The sequence below is a fragment of the Pongo abelii genome, chromosome 16, assembly GCF_028885655.2.
Source record: "Pongo abelii isolate AG06213 chromosome 16, NHGRI_mPonAbe1-v2.0_pri, whole genome shotgun sequence".
NCBI lineage: Eukaryota > Metazoa > Chordata > Mammalia > Primates > Hominidae > Pongo > Pongo abelii.
In genome coordinates, this window is record NC_072001.2 from 66,798,584 (window position 1) to 66,816,690 (window position 18,107).

The 18,107-nt window shown below is 37.7% G+C and overlaps 1 protein-coding gene across 20 annotated transcripts in view; it reads right to left on the reverse strand.

Annotated features, from left to right (window-relative positions):
- HERC1 (HECT and RLD domain containing E3 ubiquitin protein ligase family member 1) overlaps window positions 1-18,107 on the reverse strand; it is a 247,610-nt gene that overhangs the window by 162,582 nt on the left and 66,921 nt on the right. For 19 of the 20 annotated variants that reach the window (XR_010137477.1, XR_008514122.2, XM_054532755.2 and 16 more), the window contains exons 3-8: window positions 13,186-13,281; window positions 7,263-7,457; window positions 5,523-5,834; window positions 4,319-4,415; window positions 3,593-3,736; window positions 2,030-2,157 (exon numbers count right to left, since the gene is read on the reverse strand). Coding sequence is in view for 18 of the 20 variants with exons in the window: in XM_054532755.2 (XP_054388730.1) it covers window positions 2,030-2,157; window positions 3,593-3,736; window positions 4,319-4,415; window positions 5,523-5,834; window positions 7,263-7,457; window positions 13,186-13,281 (972 nt within the window). In the remaining 2 variants the exon portion in view is untranslated. The remainder of the gene's footprint in view (window positions 1-2,029; window positions 2,158-3,592; window positions 3,737-4,318; window positions 4,416-5,522; window positions 5,835-7,262; window positions 7,458-13,185; window positions 13,282-18,107) is intronic. The other variant, XM_054532765.1, reaches the window with a different exon arrangement.

The following is an 18,107-nucleotide window of genomic DNA, read 5'->3' on the forward strand; positions in this document are numbered from 1 at the left end:
GACCCTGAGTTCAAAATAAAATAAAATGAGAACATATATTTGTACTTGTTCCCAGATAACTTACTTAAGTATAGAATGCAACAAAATTCCAGTATATAAGGCATATTTTAGGAGATGTTAGGAACTAAAGATAACGACAGTGAAATAATGTATACTCAAAATCATCACAAAGATTTCCTAAATCACTCATAAAGTATCATACACATTCATGCACCATTCGGTCAATAGCAGACCACATTATACAACAGTGGTCCCTTAAGATCTAATGGAGCTTTGATGCCAGTATTTTTACTGTACCTTTTCTATGTTTAGATATGTTTAGATACATACTTACCATTATATTACAATTTCTGAAGGTATTCAGTACAGTAACATGCAGTACAGGTTTGTAACCTAGAAGCAATAGGCTACACCATATAGTCTAGGAGCGTAGTAGGCTACACCATCTAGGTTTGTGTGGTACTCTCTACAATGTTCTCACAATAACAAAATGGCCTAATAACAGATTTCTCAGAACACATCCCATTAAGTGACACATCATTGTAATACTGTCACTCAGTAAGGCCTACATAGAGTTTTCTCTTGCAGCGTTCCTTCGGTTGAGCACCAGATGAGAAATACTTGGCTTGCCTTTAGGGACTGGACCATACTGTATAGTATGGTGGGAAGTCAGTACAGAAGAGGCCTGAAAGGGCTGAGACAGACTGAGGGAAAAGCAAATGTTGATCATCATTTCATGCTCAAGTTTAATGGTAAACAGAACTACTCCTACCCCTTAAAAGTATTTCTGACTTTGTTTTTTTCCATGCATATATATTTGATTTCATATAACTTAAGGTACTCATAATACAACTATTCTATACAGCAAACAATTCACAAGTTCTCTTGGAATTCAATGTAATGGATTTATTATTATTATTACTATTATTACTACCACCACCAACTAATAGTTGAATAGTACTGGATAATCTATAGAAACTCTCAGTTCTAATGATTATCTTATATGATCACTTGTATGCAAAGCAGAAATTATTACTCCTTCATAAAAAAAGAAGCACATGATGCTCAAGGGATGTCTGTTATTTGCCTGTGTGTATACATCAAATACATAAGCATCTTCTAACTTCAATTCATGGATTCTTACTACAAAAACCATAGTGAGAAATACATAGAAGAGATATTCTTAAGGCAGCAACTAGCTAATGTAATGATGAATAGCTTGAAGATTTTTAGAACACAAGGCATTCTAGTTTCTCAATGAATAATCAAATTATATGCTGATTTCAGCTTTTCTGCTCCTCTGCCTTGTGAATTAGTCATAAAACACTTTTATACCACTGCCTGACACAAGGTGGCCTCCTATACATGACAGAGTAAGTGGCCAGCTCACTTTTTTACTGCCATCACTGATGGATACACAGGGACAAATATTGTCAGTCTATAACTATACCTGGCTCCTCCCTATCCTCAACAAACAAATAGGGCAAGAGTGAAAATACGCATGTAAAAGTTCGAAGCTTATAAGCTATGAAAGTACAAAGCTTATGAGCCTTTATAAAGGCTCATAAAATTCCGACCATCCTAAGCCTGACTTCACAGTGTTTCTCAGAAACACCTAACTCTCTCAGGATATTTTCCATACCTAAGTGTTCTCTTTACCCTCCTTTTTGATCACCCTCTTGCCTTCTTAGTTCATATCACTGGCTCCATCAAGATTTAGTTCAGCTTTCCCCAACTATCCATGTTTTAGAAAAGGTTTAAGGGAAGCTAAATGCTAAAACATTTTAGAAAGTCAGTTTAATACAAAGAACAGAGGCTCCACTAAGGTTTATCTGGGTCACATATGCCAGGTTAGAAAACCTGGTTCCTTCTCAGATACTCTACTTCAAACAGAAGAAAATATTTCATTTCAGTATGTTGCCTAAAAATGTATTTATTTGAACTTTAAAATTTAAATACAATTATTACTTTTTAGTCACCTAATCCTCTGAAATACTCTAAGTCTTCTGTACTCATCCCTTAGTCCTACCTGCCCTGTTGATGTCAAAGCAAGTGAAGACTGGCTCCCAGCACAAACTTTGCGAATGAACATTCCTTGTAAAGCTTCAATAACTTTAGGTTTATACACTCTGTTGGTATCACCATGACCAAGTTTACCTATAAAAACAAACACATTAAACAATTTACTTGTTTTAAAGAACCTCTACTCTTTTTAACACTACTAAAGTTGATAAAGAGCTCTAATGTTTCCATCACTAACCTGACAGATATGAAAAGCTATGTTTCTGATAGCTGAGGATGTTAACAAATGAGCATTTTTATTACAAGAAAGTTAACAATCACTGATAGCCTTTTATATCTTAATTTCAAGCAATTAAAATCGAGCAATTTAAAATCACTTTAAATCACTTTAAAAGAAACATAGAAAACTATTTTTCTCTCTTTCTCCCCCTTTAATGGCTATATTTCTAACTTCAAATTTGCTGACAAAATACACAGGTACTATATGCATATAATTTTTCATAAACTTAAAAAGAATGTATATGCATATAATTTTTCATAAACTTTTAAAAAAATCAATAGCTCATGAAATTGAAAACTTGACAAATCATTAAAGAAGAAAAACAAATGGCCAACCATCTACAAATCCAACCACACCAGGAATAAAAAAAGTATAAATTAAATGATACCATTTGCACTATTGAAATTATTTAATTAAATTTAATACATGCTGTTGTTGAAGACTATGGGGAAGTAAGCATTCACACTGCTAGTAGGAGTGACTAATTAAAGTGGACAAAGATTTAGTCATTCATTGTGTTGTTGTTAATACTGAAAAAAATTGAAACCATCTAGATACTCAACAATAAGAAACTGGTTTTATAAATTGTGCCACCATCAAATAAAAGGACACTTTGAGCCATTTAAAAGAATGATGTAGAGTCATACTTGTTGATATAAAAAAGATACTTATGCCGGGCACAGAGGTTCATGCCTGTAATACAAGCACTTTGGAAGACTAAATCTGGCAGATCACTTGAGCCCAGAAGTTCGAGGCCAGCCTGGGCAATAAAGCAAAATCCTGTCTCTAAAAAAAATACAAAACTTAGTCAGGCATGGTGGTGCGTGCCTGTAGTCCCAGCTACTTGGGGGGCTGAGGCAGGAGGATCGCTTGAGCCCAGGAGGTTGAGGCTGCAGTGAGCCAGGTTTGCATTACTGCACTCTAGCCTGGGTAACAAAGCAAGACCCTGTCTCAAAAAAAAAAAAAAAAAAAAACTATTAGAGTAAAATATATATATGTCAAAACATATATAAACTTATATAAAACATACACATGTAGGTATACTTTGGTTTTTAAAAACACATCTAAGTAGAAATATATGTAAATATTTGTATAAATGTGTATTTATTTAGAAGTCTATTTCCAAAATGTTAACAATGGTTAAAGTAACATTTGTAAAAGCTCAGTTCATTTTTTAATTTCTGCTCATCTGTATTTGAGTCATTCTACATGGCATATATAACTGAAAAATAAATTTTTAAAAAACTCAAGAAAAAAGCCAAAGCTACTGATAAATAATTTTTTACATACCATTGTCTCCTCCTCCAAAAGACCATACAGTTCTCCCATCTTTAGACAGAGCAATAGTATGTGAACTGCCACAAGAAACCTCTCCTACATTGCTAATGTCTTTTACTAATGTTGGAATGTTACGACTATTGCTGTCACCATGACCTTGGATAAAACACACACAACAACAAAGAAACAACGTTAACTCTTTTTCTCTAGGCCTCGACTTCACAAGTAGAATAAATGTTACAACTTTAAAATAGAATTGAGATTTCTTTTAATGCAATGCAATATGAAAAAGACAATCATTTCTAACATCTTCTCAATCTTCTAAGGTGCTCCTAAACTGGGTCATAGAGTCACTTCAGTGAACCACTAGAATATTCTTTTCATGCTCCCCTCACAGCACTTACCTTATGTTGTCCTGTTTCATGCTCATGTTGACTTGTTTTCATTACCCACTAGATTATAAACTTCAGGATAATGATGGTATTGCTTTTATTCCAGAAACCCTACAGTGCCTGGTCATAATAGGGCACACTCAGTAAATGCTTGCTAGATTTAATTGCATCTTAAATATCAGCACTAAAATATAGGTCTTACCTATATAAAATTATCTTCCTCTGAGCTTAAACTAACAAAATAAATGACAGTCTTTGGCCTAGTAAATCCACTCTCACGGCTTCTCAGTAACTTAATCATTTCTAATTTTCTAGAAGAATAACTTCCATTTTTAAAAAATCTTACCTAATCTTCCAAAGTCTCCTTCACCCCATGTGTATAATTCCCCATCCTCTGTGACAGCAGCACTATGTCTGTATCCAGCTGACACACAAACAACTACCTGCATTGCACACAAGTAAATACGATGAGCATGCACATGTTAAAACATATAGTCCGTATTTGATCCTATACACAGAGACTTCACAGATACTAATATTCACAACCCATCCAGGAATTTCCATGTACTGTTGTGGAGGCTGTGTTCAGGCCAAGGATGACTAGCTAAGAGTTCCCGCAAGTGCTGAAATACATGCCTGTAATCCCAGCACTTGGGAGGCCAAGGCAGGCAGATTGCTTGAGCTCAGGAGTTCGAGTTCAGCCTGGGCAACATGGCAAAACCCTGTTTCTTTTAAAAAATACGAAAATTAGCCAGGCATGGTGGCGCATGTCTACAGTCCCAGCTACTCAGAAAGCTGAGTTGGGAGGACCACCTGAGCCCCAGGAAATCAAGGATGCAGTTGGCTGAGATAGCACCACTGCACTCCAACCTGGGTGACAAAGTGAGACCCTATCAAAAAAAGAAAGAAAGAAAAGAGAGGACGGGAGGGGAGGGGAGATTAATAAAAAGAGAAGATATGAGCTCAGTTTCTTATGGTTCCAATTATTTGTGTGGGTCCTTGGCAATTACTTAGGTACTCTAAATGCCTCACCATTCAGGTCTCTATTAAGATGCCACCTCTTCTAAGAGCACTCTCTGACCTACCTCATTACCTAATACCACACCCTACCCAAGGTAATCTTTATTGCTCTTTTTTTTAATATTATCTGAAATTATTTTATATGCTTGTTAACTTATTATCTCTATCCTGAAGACTAAAGGATTAAAGTAGAGACCTTATCTGTCTTGTTCACTACTACACGTCTAATGCCTAAAATACTGCCTGACACTTGAAAAGTGCTAAATGTTTGTTAAATGAATGACTCTCAGTTTGCTTATCTGTGAAATAGGGATAATAACTACCTTACAAGAATAGTTATAAGAATATAAGAATTAAAATTCAATAATGTATACAAAGGTGTTCTGTAAACTGTAAAGCAGATATACAAAAGATTAAGCCAAAGGGTTGAAGGGGCAACTGCTGAAAGAACACATCAAAATCTGAAAGATATTGTCAATTACAACACCAATGCATCTAATTATTTTTACAACCAAAAAGAATGCACATACCTTTCCTTGTAGAGGTCCCTGAATAAGCTTGGGATATTTCTGTGTTGAACTATTTCCATGCCCCAGTTTCCCATAATCACCATCTCCCCAACTGAAGACTTCTCCTTCTGTCGTAAAAGCTAAAGTGTGACCATCAGATCCTTTAGAAGATGAAACCTTTTTAATGGATCTGTGAGGCTCGAATGTTAACTTTTTTAAAGTTGACTGATTATTGGAGTCTCCAAGGCCCAGTCTCCCATAGCTGCCTTTCCCGCAAGCTCTAACAGAGCCATCCGTAGAAATGACAAAAGTGCAGTACTGTCCAGCTTCAATCTATAAACAAAGAATCATAAATATAAAATACTTCTGTGAGTATCAAAGTATAATATTTAAGGCTGGTTTTATCAAAGAGCCTCAAAGGAAGTCTTTTAGCAGAATATGGCATGATTCTCCAGAGAGATTAAGGAATATACAGAAATTTAAGAGAACATGAATGGCCTTTTCATGCTCATGACTTTGTTGCTGAGTTCAAATTCTTCATGTATATGTTATCTTTCCAGGTTATTGTCCAGGTTATGATTGAATGAAAACAAAGTAAAACGCTTAATATCCTCTTATAACTGAGAATGGCAAGACATAAAATTTTCCTTCCTATAAATTCCTTAGGGTACATTATGGCAAGAACCATATAAAATGTATTCTAAACCTATTTGAAAAAAAATACATTTTAATGAAAGTAATAAATAGAAAGTTCTAGGTGGGCTATAAATGTAAAAGAAAAAGTGATCATAAGAAAATGAAATGCTAATCTAGCAAAAAGAAATTCCAGTTTTTATTTATTTATTTATTTATTTATTTTGAGAGTCTCGCTCTGTCACCTGGGCTAGAATGCAGTGGTGCAATTTCGTTTCACTATAACCTCCACTTACCACGTTCAAGCAATTCCTGCCTCAGCCCCCCCGAGTAGATGAGATTATAGGCATGCGCCATCATGCCTGGCTAATTTTTGTAAATATTTTTAGTAGAGACAGGGTTTCACCATGTTGGTCAAGCTAGTCTCGAACTCATGACCTCAAATGATCCACCCGGCCTTGGCCTCCCAAAGTGCTGGGATTACAGGTGTGAGCCACCATACCGGGCCTTTATTTACTCTTAATTGCCATTTGTGGTGAACATAACAGTAAAGTCTGTTGCTATTCTTAACACTTTTTAAAAATCGAGATCCCAATTTAGTTATCTGAAAGTTGGAAATGCTGTCAGGGATACTGGGGACTAAAAATGTATTTTTTATTTATTTATTTATGTATTTATTTTGAGACGGAGGCTCACTCTGTCACCCAGGCTGGAATGCAGTGGCGTGTTCTCGGCTCACTGCAACCTCCACCTCCCAGGTTCAAGCTATTCTTCTGCCTCAGCCTCCCAAGTAGCTGGGACTACAGGCATGCGCCACCATGCCTGGCTAATTTTTGTATTTTTAGTAGAGATGGAGTTTCACCATATTGGCCAGGCTGGTCTCGAACTCCTGACCTCATGATCCACCTGCCTCAGCCTCCCAAAGTGCTGGGATTACAGGCGTGAGCCACTGCGCCCGGCCAAAATGTATTTTTCTATTAAAATGAAAAAAACTAATGCAGTATATAGATCAGAAATAACCATCGATAATTTTCACTCATTTAAAAAATACTCAATATTATTTAATGCAAATAAGCAAGAATATACACCAGATTATCTACCAGTTTGTAAGCTATTTAGAAAACTTACGGTCTGTGCATCAGAGAAACTAGGAGCCAGTTTGGGTTGCAGTATTTTCTCCTGTGTACCTTCTACCAACTGATGGCTGCTATTGCTCCCCCAAACATAAACCTCACAGGTTTCGGAGACAATGGGAGCATCACCAGTCTGAATGCTATCTGGGCTAGCACATGTTCTCGAATAATCAGAAGCCATTCTGCAAACCTATTAAAAATTTAAAATATGCAACAAATAGTCAAGACAGTTTTAGTCTGGGCATTTTTTATATATATCCTCTGAAATTACTGTTGCCTTTCCTTCCAACACTCTCAAATGCTCAAAGAACCTATTAAATAAAGATAACTAGACTATTTACTCATATGGAATAAACCACTGAAAGACACTAATAAAGTGGCAAAAGTGGGAAAGGGGAGGCACACAATCCTTTAGCTAAACATTTTATTACTGCATACAAAACACTGTAGAAAAACAAAGCTTAAGAAATAAAGTAGAAAAAATCACCATGGATAATCTTAACACCTTAATACAATAAATTTTACCTTTTAAATATATGTCCTTCCAGAATTGTTCATATGCAAATTCTTTAACACAGTCACCACAGAGGATACATAAAAGTGACAAATTGCACAAAAGAGTCATGCAAATCCATGCCTACCTAGTCTTCATGATTGAATAGATAATATTCCATCTAGTAAAAAACATTACAATGTACTCAACCACTTCCCCACCCCCAACTTCTTTTTTAAATAGATGGGGTCTCACTATCTTACACAGACTAGACTCAAATTCCTGGGTTCAAGCAATCCTCCCACCTCAGCCCCCCAAGTAGCTGAGATTACAGGCACGCAAGTAATCATACCTGGCTCCACTTTCCTTTAATAGGGCATTTAGAGTCTATTTATTTGTTATATAGGCCATTTTTAAGGATATAGTTGTTACTATACTTTTTATTACTTCCTTAGTAGAGAACCTCAGAAATGGGACTCAATATTCGAAAAAAGACAATCCTATGATTCTTGAAACATACTATACCAAACTACCTTCCAAAATGGTGCTATTAATACGTCACTAGTAATGTACGAAAGAAGGCTGTTCTAAAAACAGCGAAGGCACAAAGCAATTAACATTCACACATATATCTGAATATATAAAATAAAAATCATGGCTTATTTACCATTTCTGTAGAATATAATGGTAAAGTCTGTTGCCATTCATAAGCCTTTTTAAAAATCCAGGCTGCCTGCCAAAAGCATAGGACCCAGGATGGCCATCCCAGTACCAATTTCACTGAATCCATACTCATAATAAGTATTATGCTTTTAAATTTTTTTGCAAACATGAATGAGGAAAAAGGAAGATGCCCTTATCTTAATTTCACATTTCTTTATTGTTAGCAAAACTAAAATTTTTCCATCTATTTACTATATTTTGTGATGTGAACTTCTGTTCACTTATTTATTAGAACTTAATAGATTTTTAAATTGACTTGTATGAACTCAATACAATAAAGATATTAACTGACTACAGTGACCATCAATTTGTTTTCTGCCTTTTAGTTTTTTGGTTTTGCTGAATCAAGCAAAACAATAAAAGAAATTTAAGAAGTCAACATATTAGTTTGCCAGCACATGAAATGGGAGAGGATAGGGTCATCTTGGTCAGATACTTTAAATAGTATCCAAAACAATAGAATAATATGTGTGTTAGACAAATATTTTCCAGTGAACATGAGGACAGTATCTGAGGACAGCTGTCAGTCCCTAATAAAAGGTCTGGAATTTTGCTGGAGATAAAGGAGGATAGTGGGGCCAAGAGAGTCAGAATCGTTCACCTACAGGTCTATCACAGCCAGTGTGGTGGCTCACGCCTCTTGATACTGGCCAGCCAGGATTCCTTTCCAGAACAAAGCCCCTACACTGAGAAAAACTATTGGGAGCAGAAAAAAAATTGAACTGGATAGGGACAATAGAAAGGAAAGATGGAAAGGAAAGACAATACCAAGACAAAAGTTGGGAAGGGGAACAAACTGGAAAACCACTTTTTTTAACATTACACACAAAAAAAACAGAGGGAGGGAGTCTATGGAGTTTAAAAAGCCATCTTAAATCTCACCTCATTCTAAGAGTTCAGGAAAACTAATCCTACGCAGAAATAAGCAACAGAAAAGTATTGAGGTCAAATCCCATATGAAGTTATTATAAAGTTGCAGTGAGCCAAGATCATGCCACTGTACTCCAGCCCGGGCAGCAGAGACACCATCCCCCTCCCACCCCCAAAAAAAAAAAGACACAAAGGAAAAACAGAAATCTGAATTACAAACCCTCAAAAATGAGGTAACATAACTCAAGAATTAGAAATAAGAGAAAAAAATCATTTTGGAACTGAAAACTAAACTAGAAGAAACCCAAAAGTAAATAAATACAGTAGATAATGCCCTAAGAGTAATGAAAGACAAAAAGCATTTTTAGAAATTAAAAAATTTAAAAAAGTATTCAAGAAAAACTGACAAATATTAAAATCAGGCAAAGACCCAACATGCACATAATAGAAATCCCTAAAGAATAGAACCCAATCAAAGGAATAAAAATAAGAAACTGTAATTTAGGGACATTTTCCTGAAATAAAAAAGATTTGAAACTACATATTGAATTATCACATCTCTAAGAATATCAACCCAGAATGAATAATATCAAGACATATTCTATAGTAAAATTACTGATCTTTAAAGGGAAAAAAAAATCCTTTGGGCTTCTCAGCAAATATGCATGGCTCACATAGGAAAGAAAATCAGATTACCTTTGGACTTTGACAGTAACAGTTTATGCCAGAAAAGAATGGAGTAACATATTTAAGATAGACAAGAAGAAAAGAAAATGTGAACTAAAGAAAAGATGAACTAAAGAATATTATCAACACTGACATTCAAGAATAAAGAGCCCAGCAATTATCAACATGCAAAAACTCAAATCTTGTTCTGATGAGTCTTTATTAAGAAATCTACTAGAGAATGACCCTCAAACTATCAAAAAGAATAGACATTGACACAGAGACTAGTACTGAGCATTAAATATGTAATCATTTGTAGAACTAATACTAAATGAAGGTTAAAACACAAAGACAGGCTGGGCGCCATGGCTCACATCTGTAATACCAGTACTTTTGGGAGCCCGAGGTAGAAGGATCGCTTGAGCTAAGGAGTTTAAGACCAGTCTGGGCAACCATAGCAATACCTCATCTCTACTAAAAATAAAAAAAAAATTAGCCAGGTGTGATGGCACATGGCCTGTAGTCCCAGCTACTTGGGAGGCTGAGGCTGGAAGATCACTTGAGCCCAGGAGATAGAAGCTGCAGGGCACTATGATCACACCACTGCACAATCTAGCCTGGGCAACAGAGCAAGACTGTGTCAAAAAAAAAAAATGCAGAGAGTATGTAATAACTATATGCCCTATATACATGTAACACAATTATTAAAAAACAGGGAAAGCATACTTTAGAAATTATTTTTTTCAGTAATCATACAGCAGTAGTTATTTGTCTAATTTTAGTACTGCTGTTTATGTGTATATGTGTGTAACATGTAATTAAAACAAATGAGTAATAATGGCATATTCTAATTCTCATCCTTGTATCTTTGGGAATCAACAATCTTAGTTTAAAAGGAAGAAGATATAAATGTAAAGGTTAAGTAAAAATTCTATAGCTGTGAATTTGAAAGTATCAGTATGAACTCATTAGGTATCTTAGCTTTAAATACACATGTATACACATCCTAGCTCTGTCTACTATAAATATAAAAGCCTAGAAATAAGACCAACTCAGTAGCAGTAAGCATTTCTAGCACCCTGATTGTGGTCTTGAAATATCATTTTCCAATAAAAGAAACCAGGACTTTTTTCAGAAAACTAGCCAGATGATTCCAGATTGGGGGAAAGAAATGTGTAAGATCAGCCAGAAACAATGAAACATATCAGAAAGCAAGGAGGCTATAAAAGATTATTAGGCTTATGTTAAAATAACTTAGGAACCACCCTGAAGAGACTAATAGCCAAAAATGAAACAATATGACCTTCACTGCAGATAATAATTCAATGTGCTGAAAGTCAAATAGGCTTAAATCTGTGGGTTCATAATGATTTATTTTTTATTTATTTATTGAAATGAAGTTTCGCTCTTATTTCCCAGGCTGGAGCGCAGTGGCATGATCTGGACTGACTGCAACCTCCGCCTCCAGGTTCAAGCAATCTCCTGCCTCAGCCTCCTGAGTAGCTGGGATTACAGACGTCTGCCACCCCACCCGGCTAATTTTTTGTATTTTTAATAGAGACGAGATTTCACCATATTGGCCAGGCTAGTCTCGAACTCCTGACCTCAGGTAATCCACCCGCCTCGGCCTCCCAAAGTGCTGGGATTACAGGCGTGAGCCACTACGCCCAGCCCATGATATTTTTTAAATGAAGTTAACTGGCCAAGTTTGGAGGATGGTAGGAGGACAATTCATTAAATTGAAAACTGGTAAATAAAGAGCAGATAGAAAGAATCAAGCATTTATTCTGCTCTTCCTATATAAACCATAGCAGAGTAATCAGTCAATAAGGGAATCTCTTCATAAAAATATTGCAACTAATTGTTGGGAAAAAGCTGAGTGTTGGGAGGGAAACTGAGGCAGGGCTTGCATAATCTCCTCTCGAATGTGTCTAGACTTGCTGGCTCCTTGCTTCTAGCTCTCCTAGGCTCCTATTCCCATTATCTCAAGTAGCAGAACATGTTCCATATAAATGCTACACCATCACAGCTGTAGACCATGCACCTGCCCTTTTGACCTCCACATTCTCACCACCTATTTCTTTGTTGGATTACCAATAAATACTGTGGGCTCCCAGAGCTCAGGGCCTTTGTGGGCTCCACAATAGCGATGGCCTCCTGGTGTCCCACCTTTCTCTCTCAAACTGTCTTTTTCTCAATCCTTTGACTCCACCGGACTTTGTCACCCCCACGACCTGGTGTTGGGTCTGATCACCCCAACACTAATAAAAAGAAATGATAGAATTAGAATATCATATTTTTGCAACCAAGCACAAATGAATTAATAGTCATTAAGCATCAAGGGCTGCTAATACCACAAAGAGAGACAACCAGATGGAACCTAATGGAAGAACACAACATGTATATAGCCTTGCTAAATACATAACACCTGAGACTGATCAAGCCTCTGGATCCAGCTGCCAATTTATAGGAAATACAGAGAATAAAGAAAAGTATGGAACTGCATCATGAGTAATCTATCAGCAAAACCCAGACTGTGGGAAATGCTACAGCCTACAAAACCTAGATTCCTGAACAAACATATTGAAGGAAAAGAAAAATGGAGGAGAGAACCTAGAGATTAAAATATTTAAAAGACTTTCCTTTTTTTTTTTTTTTAATGGGCAAGACTATAGTGTCTAAGGATGCACATCTGGTTGACAGAACTATAAAGAAATGCAAGGAAGTGGTCAAAGTCACAATAGTGGTTACTCTGGGGAGGAGAAAAGAGGTTATGACAAGGCTGTGAAAGGCCTTCTGCAATGACTAAGAAAATTCTCTCTTTACCTAGGTACATATTAGAAGGGTATTTATTTTATAATAATTCATTAAGCAATATATGTGTACATTTTTCTATGTGTTTTACTTGACACAAAATTTTTTCAATTAAAGTTACCAGCACATAATTCAAAAATCAAAATAAATGAAAGGGTATACATTGAAAAGTATGTCTCCTACTCACCCCACCCCCACCCTAGATACCCCAGTTCCTCTCTCTAGAGGTAACAACTGGTGCCACTTCCTTTTGTAGCTTTTCCAGAGAAAATGGATTATTTTTAAGGGATAAATACATGCCATAGCATTTTAACACAAAGTTTTTAATACAAAAGCCATGATTATTACATACCTCTTCAAAGAGACATAATGCTGCCTCGTAAAGGGAGCACAAGCCATCCGATGTTCTGGTTGGTTCTCTCCACTGACTCCGATCAGCAGATGAACCCTATAATTAAAACATTGTGGGGCACAGTGTAGGAAGGGGAGAGACATATGCATTAAAATTACTTAAACAGTCTACAAAAACAACACCTATTTGAAGACCTGTTTATATAATTATGTGCACTGAAACCAAATCCTAACATTAGGTCATGAAACTAACTTTTGCAAGGAAGTTTTATTAAACGAGGTGGCTACCGCATCACATGATAAATTAAGTGCCAATCCCTCACTGATTACCTTATTAAAAAGTGATTTATTCCAAGGGACACAGGGCTCTAGAAACAATCAAGGAAGTGGAATTTTGCCAGTTACACACTCTTTGGGTGACCAGTATCCAGAAAATGTGGTCTCAGGAAACACTCCCCATGGGTATACTGCCCACCTGACAGAATATAGCCAGCTTTAGTAATGACTTGACCAAAGCAGCAGAAAGTCTGTCCCTCCCTTCTTAGTTTCACCACAATCAAGGTCCCAGTGTTACAATGTTACAACCCCTACCACCAGGTATGTCACGGGACCATCAAGTGATGGTCAGGCAGTGGTTAACTGTCTCTCTAAACAATAACTGATTGCAGCCAGCACCAGGGAAAGGCAGTCTCCCAACAAACAGAAAAAAACCTGAAACTTGTGATCAGCAACTTGCTAATAAGATCTCAGGAGCTGGGTGAGTGGGATCAAGCATGCACATTAAGAGGCAAAATGGAGGAGTTTAACTGGTATATGACCTTCTAGGGACATTCAACGGGTAAGGGAAGAACACCTCAAGTGAGCATGAGTACAACTCTGGTAAACATACTGCGCATGCTCCCCTCTCAAGGGCTGGCAGGCCACTGTGCATGTGAATAGCCCACCCCAAGGGAAGAAACACAAGACCCGGGAAGTATGCTAACATATAAAAGCCTAAGTCAAAAGTCAACCTGGGCACTTGATCTCTCAAGTCACCTGCTTGGCCCTCTTCCAAGTGTACTTCACTTCTTTTCCTTCCTGCTCTAAAGCTTTTTAAATAAACTTACACTCCTGCTCTAAAATTTGCCTGTCTCTTTATGCCCCTCAGTCGAATTCTTTTTCTGAGGAGGCAAGAATTAAGGTTGCTGCAGGTTCATAAGGATTTGCCACTGCTAACACCAGGAAGTCAGTTCATCCTTTTCCTAGCACAGCTGAGGAATCACAGCACCTCTCTGAGACTTACTCTCCACAATAGGACCCAATGGGAGAAATCATTATCTCATTAAAAAATGATAGGACACGCACGGTGGCTCACGTCTGTAATCCCAGCACTTTGGGAGGAGGAGACAGGCAGATCATTTGAGCTCAGGAGTTCAAGACCAGCCTGGCCAACATGGCAAAACCCTGTCGTCTCTACTAAAAATACAAAACATTAGCCAGGTGTGGGGGCACATGCCTGTAATTCTAGCGACTCGAGAGGCTAAGGCAGGAGGATCACTCGAACCCAGGAGGCGGAGGTTGCAGTGAGCCAAAATCACGCCACTGCATTTCAGCCTGGGCAACAGAGTGAGACTCTGTCTCAAAAAAAAAAAAAAAAAAAGACAAATCAGAAAGTGAACTCAATATCCATTGTCCCTCAAATTTCCATATCCTTAAGTCTTTAGAGCACAAATGTCAAATTCTTTCTATAATTTATCCATCATATAATTGTGAAATTTTCATCAGTGGCTTTATTTCAAAGGATACTATATTGTAAAAATAATTGTATTCTAAATTATCTCTTAGCAGATACACCACAGAAAAGTATATCCTCTACAGGGGAAGAAAAATTGACTTAGATGACCCACAAGATCTCATCCAACTCTAAGATTCTCTGATTTTCAAATCAGGCTATTTTAAGTAACATGATTCCGAAATAATAATTAAAAAATGAATATTTTGGACCAAGTACAAAATTCCAATCAACGTCTTCAAATGCCCACAGTATTTATACCTAACTCTAATGTTTTTTTTTTTTTTTGAGACGTTGTCTCACTCTGTCGCCCAGGCTGGAGTGCACTGGCACAACCTCGGCTCACTGCAACCTCCACCTCCCGGGTTCAAGTGATTCTTGTGCCTCAGCCTCCTAGTAGCTGGGATTACAAGCCTGCACAACCACGCCCAGCTAATTTTTGTATTTTTAGTAGAGATGGGTTTTGCCATGTTGGCCAGGCTGCTCTCGAACCCCTGACCTCAGGTGATCTGCCCGCCTCAGCCTCCCAAAGTGCTGGGATTACAGGCGTGAGCCACCATGCCCAGCCTAACCCTATTTTTAAAAATATTTATTTATTTGTGGATTTATTTATTTATTTCTGAGACAGGGTCTTGCTCTGTTGCCAAGACTGGAATTCAGTGGCAAAGATTATTGCTGTGAAAAGGAAATAAAAACTGGAGACTCCAATTCACCCTGACGAAAGAAAAAAATTAAGCTGAAGGCTGACTTATGCAGGAAGCTGCCTTTTCCTTTTGTTCCGAAGCAGATAGCTACAGATGAAAGGGTGAATATCCTCACAGGTAACTACTCTATGTTCACCTTATCTTATATAAAATGCCTATCTACTGAGTGCCAGAGAAATACATAATTCCACTATTCTGCTCCTTTTCTCTTGCAATTTGTGGATTCAGTAATGTGACCATACCCTCCTTTGTTCCCCTCCAGCCTGCTTACCCCCTTTAAGTAGTGAAGCCCTCAATATCACCTTTGGAGAAAGGCACAGATCTGTGTAAACCAAAAATAAAATTCAAAGGCCCCCAGCAACCATCTGAATGGACTCCCTCCTATGGGAGGGCATTCTAAAATTTAACCTGAAGAACTGATTCAGGCCAGGACGGGAAGTGGGAGATCGGACATGCCTCTTTATATCCATCCAGCGTTAACATCAACACAGACCTTAAGTCTAAAAAGAAACATTTACAGTCTATTCTCTCTAAGGCTGCTACTTGGAGGCTTCATCTGCATGATAAAACCTACCTCTCCCACAACCCCTTATTGTAACCCACACATTCCTTTCTACTAACTCTTTCAACGAACGGCCAATCAGAATATGCTTAAATCTACCTATGACCTGGAAGCCCCCCGGCCTCGAGTTATCCCATCCTTTCAGATCAAACCAATAAGATCTTACATGTACTGATTGATATATTATGTCTCCCTAAAATGTATAAAAGCAAGCTGTACCCCAACCGCCTTGGGTACCTGCCACCAGGATTTCCTGAGGCTGTCACAGGCATGTCCTTAACCTTGACAAAATAAACTTTATTTTTTTGAGACAATTTCGCTCTTGTCACCCAGGCTGGAGTGCAATGGCTTTCTAAACTGATAGAGAAAGATCAATTTCTTGTCTCAGACACTTCTTGGTTTACACTCATCTCCCAGGCATTGTCCTTAACCTTGACAAAATAAACCTAAATTGATTTGCGACCTGTCTCAGATAGTTTTTGGTTTACATAACTCACTATAGCCTCAACCTCCCAGGCTCAAGTGATCCTCCCACCTCAGGATCTATTAACAAAGCTTATTATTAAGGCTTATTAACTATTAATAAATATTAAAATGTATTTATACTATTAATATAATCATATAGGTCAAACATTAACTTCATCAATATTAATCCGACTAATTAATTTGATTAATACTATTTATGTTATATTACATTATATATTAGTAATTAATTAAAATTAATATCATTAAAAGCACATTGGCCAGGCACAGTGGTTCACACCTGTAATCCCAGCATTTTGGGAGGCTGAGGTGGGCAGATCACTTGAGGTCAGGAGTTCGAGACCAGCCTGGCCAACATGGTAAAACCTTGTCTCTACTAAAAATACAAAAACTCTCAAGGTATGGTGGCATGTGCCTGTAATCCTAGCTACTTGAGAGGCTGAGGCACGAAAATCACTTGAACCCAGGAGGCGGAGGTTGCAGATCGCACCACTGCACTCCAGCCTAGGTGACAGAATGAGACTCCGTCTCAAAATAAAAAACAGCACATTAATAAAGCTTATTAACTATTAACGAAGCTTAGAATTTTTTAAGTTTCGTAATACACTAAAGGTTAGGGTTTTTTTTGTTTTTTTGTTTTGTTTTGTTTTTGAGACGGAGCTTCGCTCTTGTTGCCCAGGCTGGAGTGCAATGGCACGATTTCGGCTCACTATAACCTCCACCTCCCAGGTTCAAGTGATTATCCTGCCTCAGTCTCCCAAGTAGCTGGGATTACAGGCATGAGCCACCATGCCCAGCTAATTTTGTATTTTTAGCAGAGATGAGGTTTCTCCATGTTGGTTCAGGCTGGTCTCAAACTCCCGACCCTAGGTGATCTGCCCACCTGGGCCTCCCAAAGTGCTGGGATTACAGGCATGAGCCACCATGCCCAGCCTACACTAAAGTTTTATAGGTTTTTCATTTGTTTTTTTTAAGATGGAGTCTTGCTCTGTTGCCCAGGCTGGAGTGCAGTGGCACAGTCTCGGCTCACTGCAACCTCCACCTCCCGGGTTTAAGCAATTCTCCTGCCTCAGCCTCCCAAGTAGCTGGATTACAAGTGCACGCCACCATGCTCAGCTAATTTTTTTGTATTTTTAGTAGAGACAGGGTTTCACCATGTTGGCCACACTGGTCTCGAACTACTGACCTCAGGCAATCCACTCGCCTGGGCCTCCCAAAGTGCTGGGATTACAGGCATGAGCCACCACGCCTGGCCTATAGGTTTTAGGTTGCTCTATATATTCATCTGTCCTCTTTCTATTCCATCAGGTAAATAAAACAACGGTGAAATTTTCATCAATCTGTATCTACTGGGCAGATAAACAATAAATAATACTTCTAAATAAAAACAGCAAATATCCCCA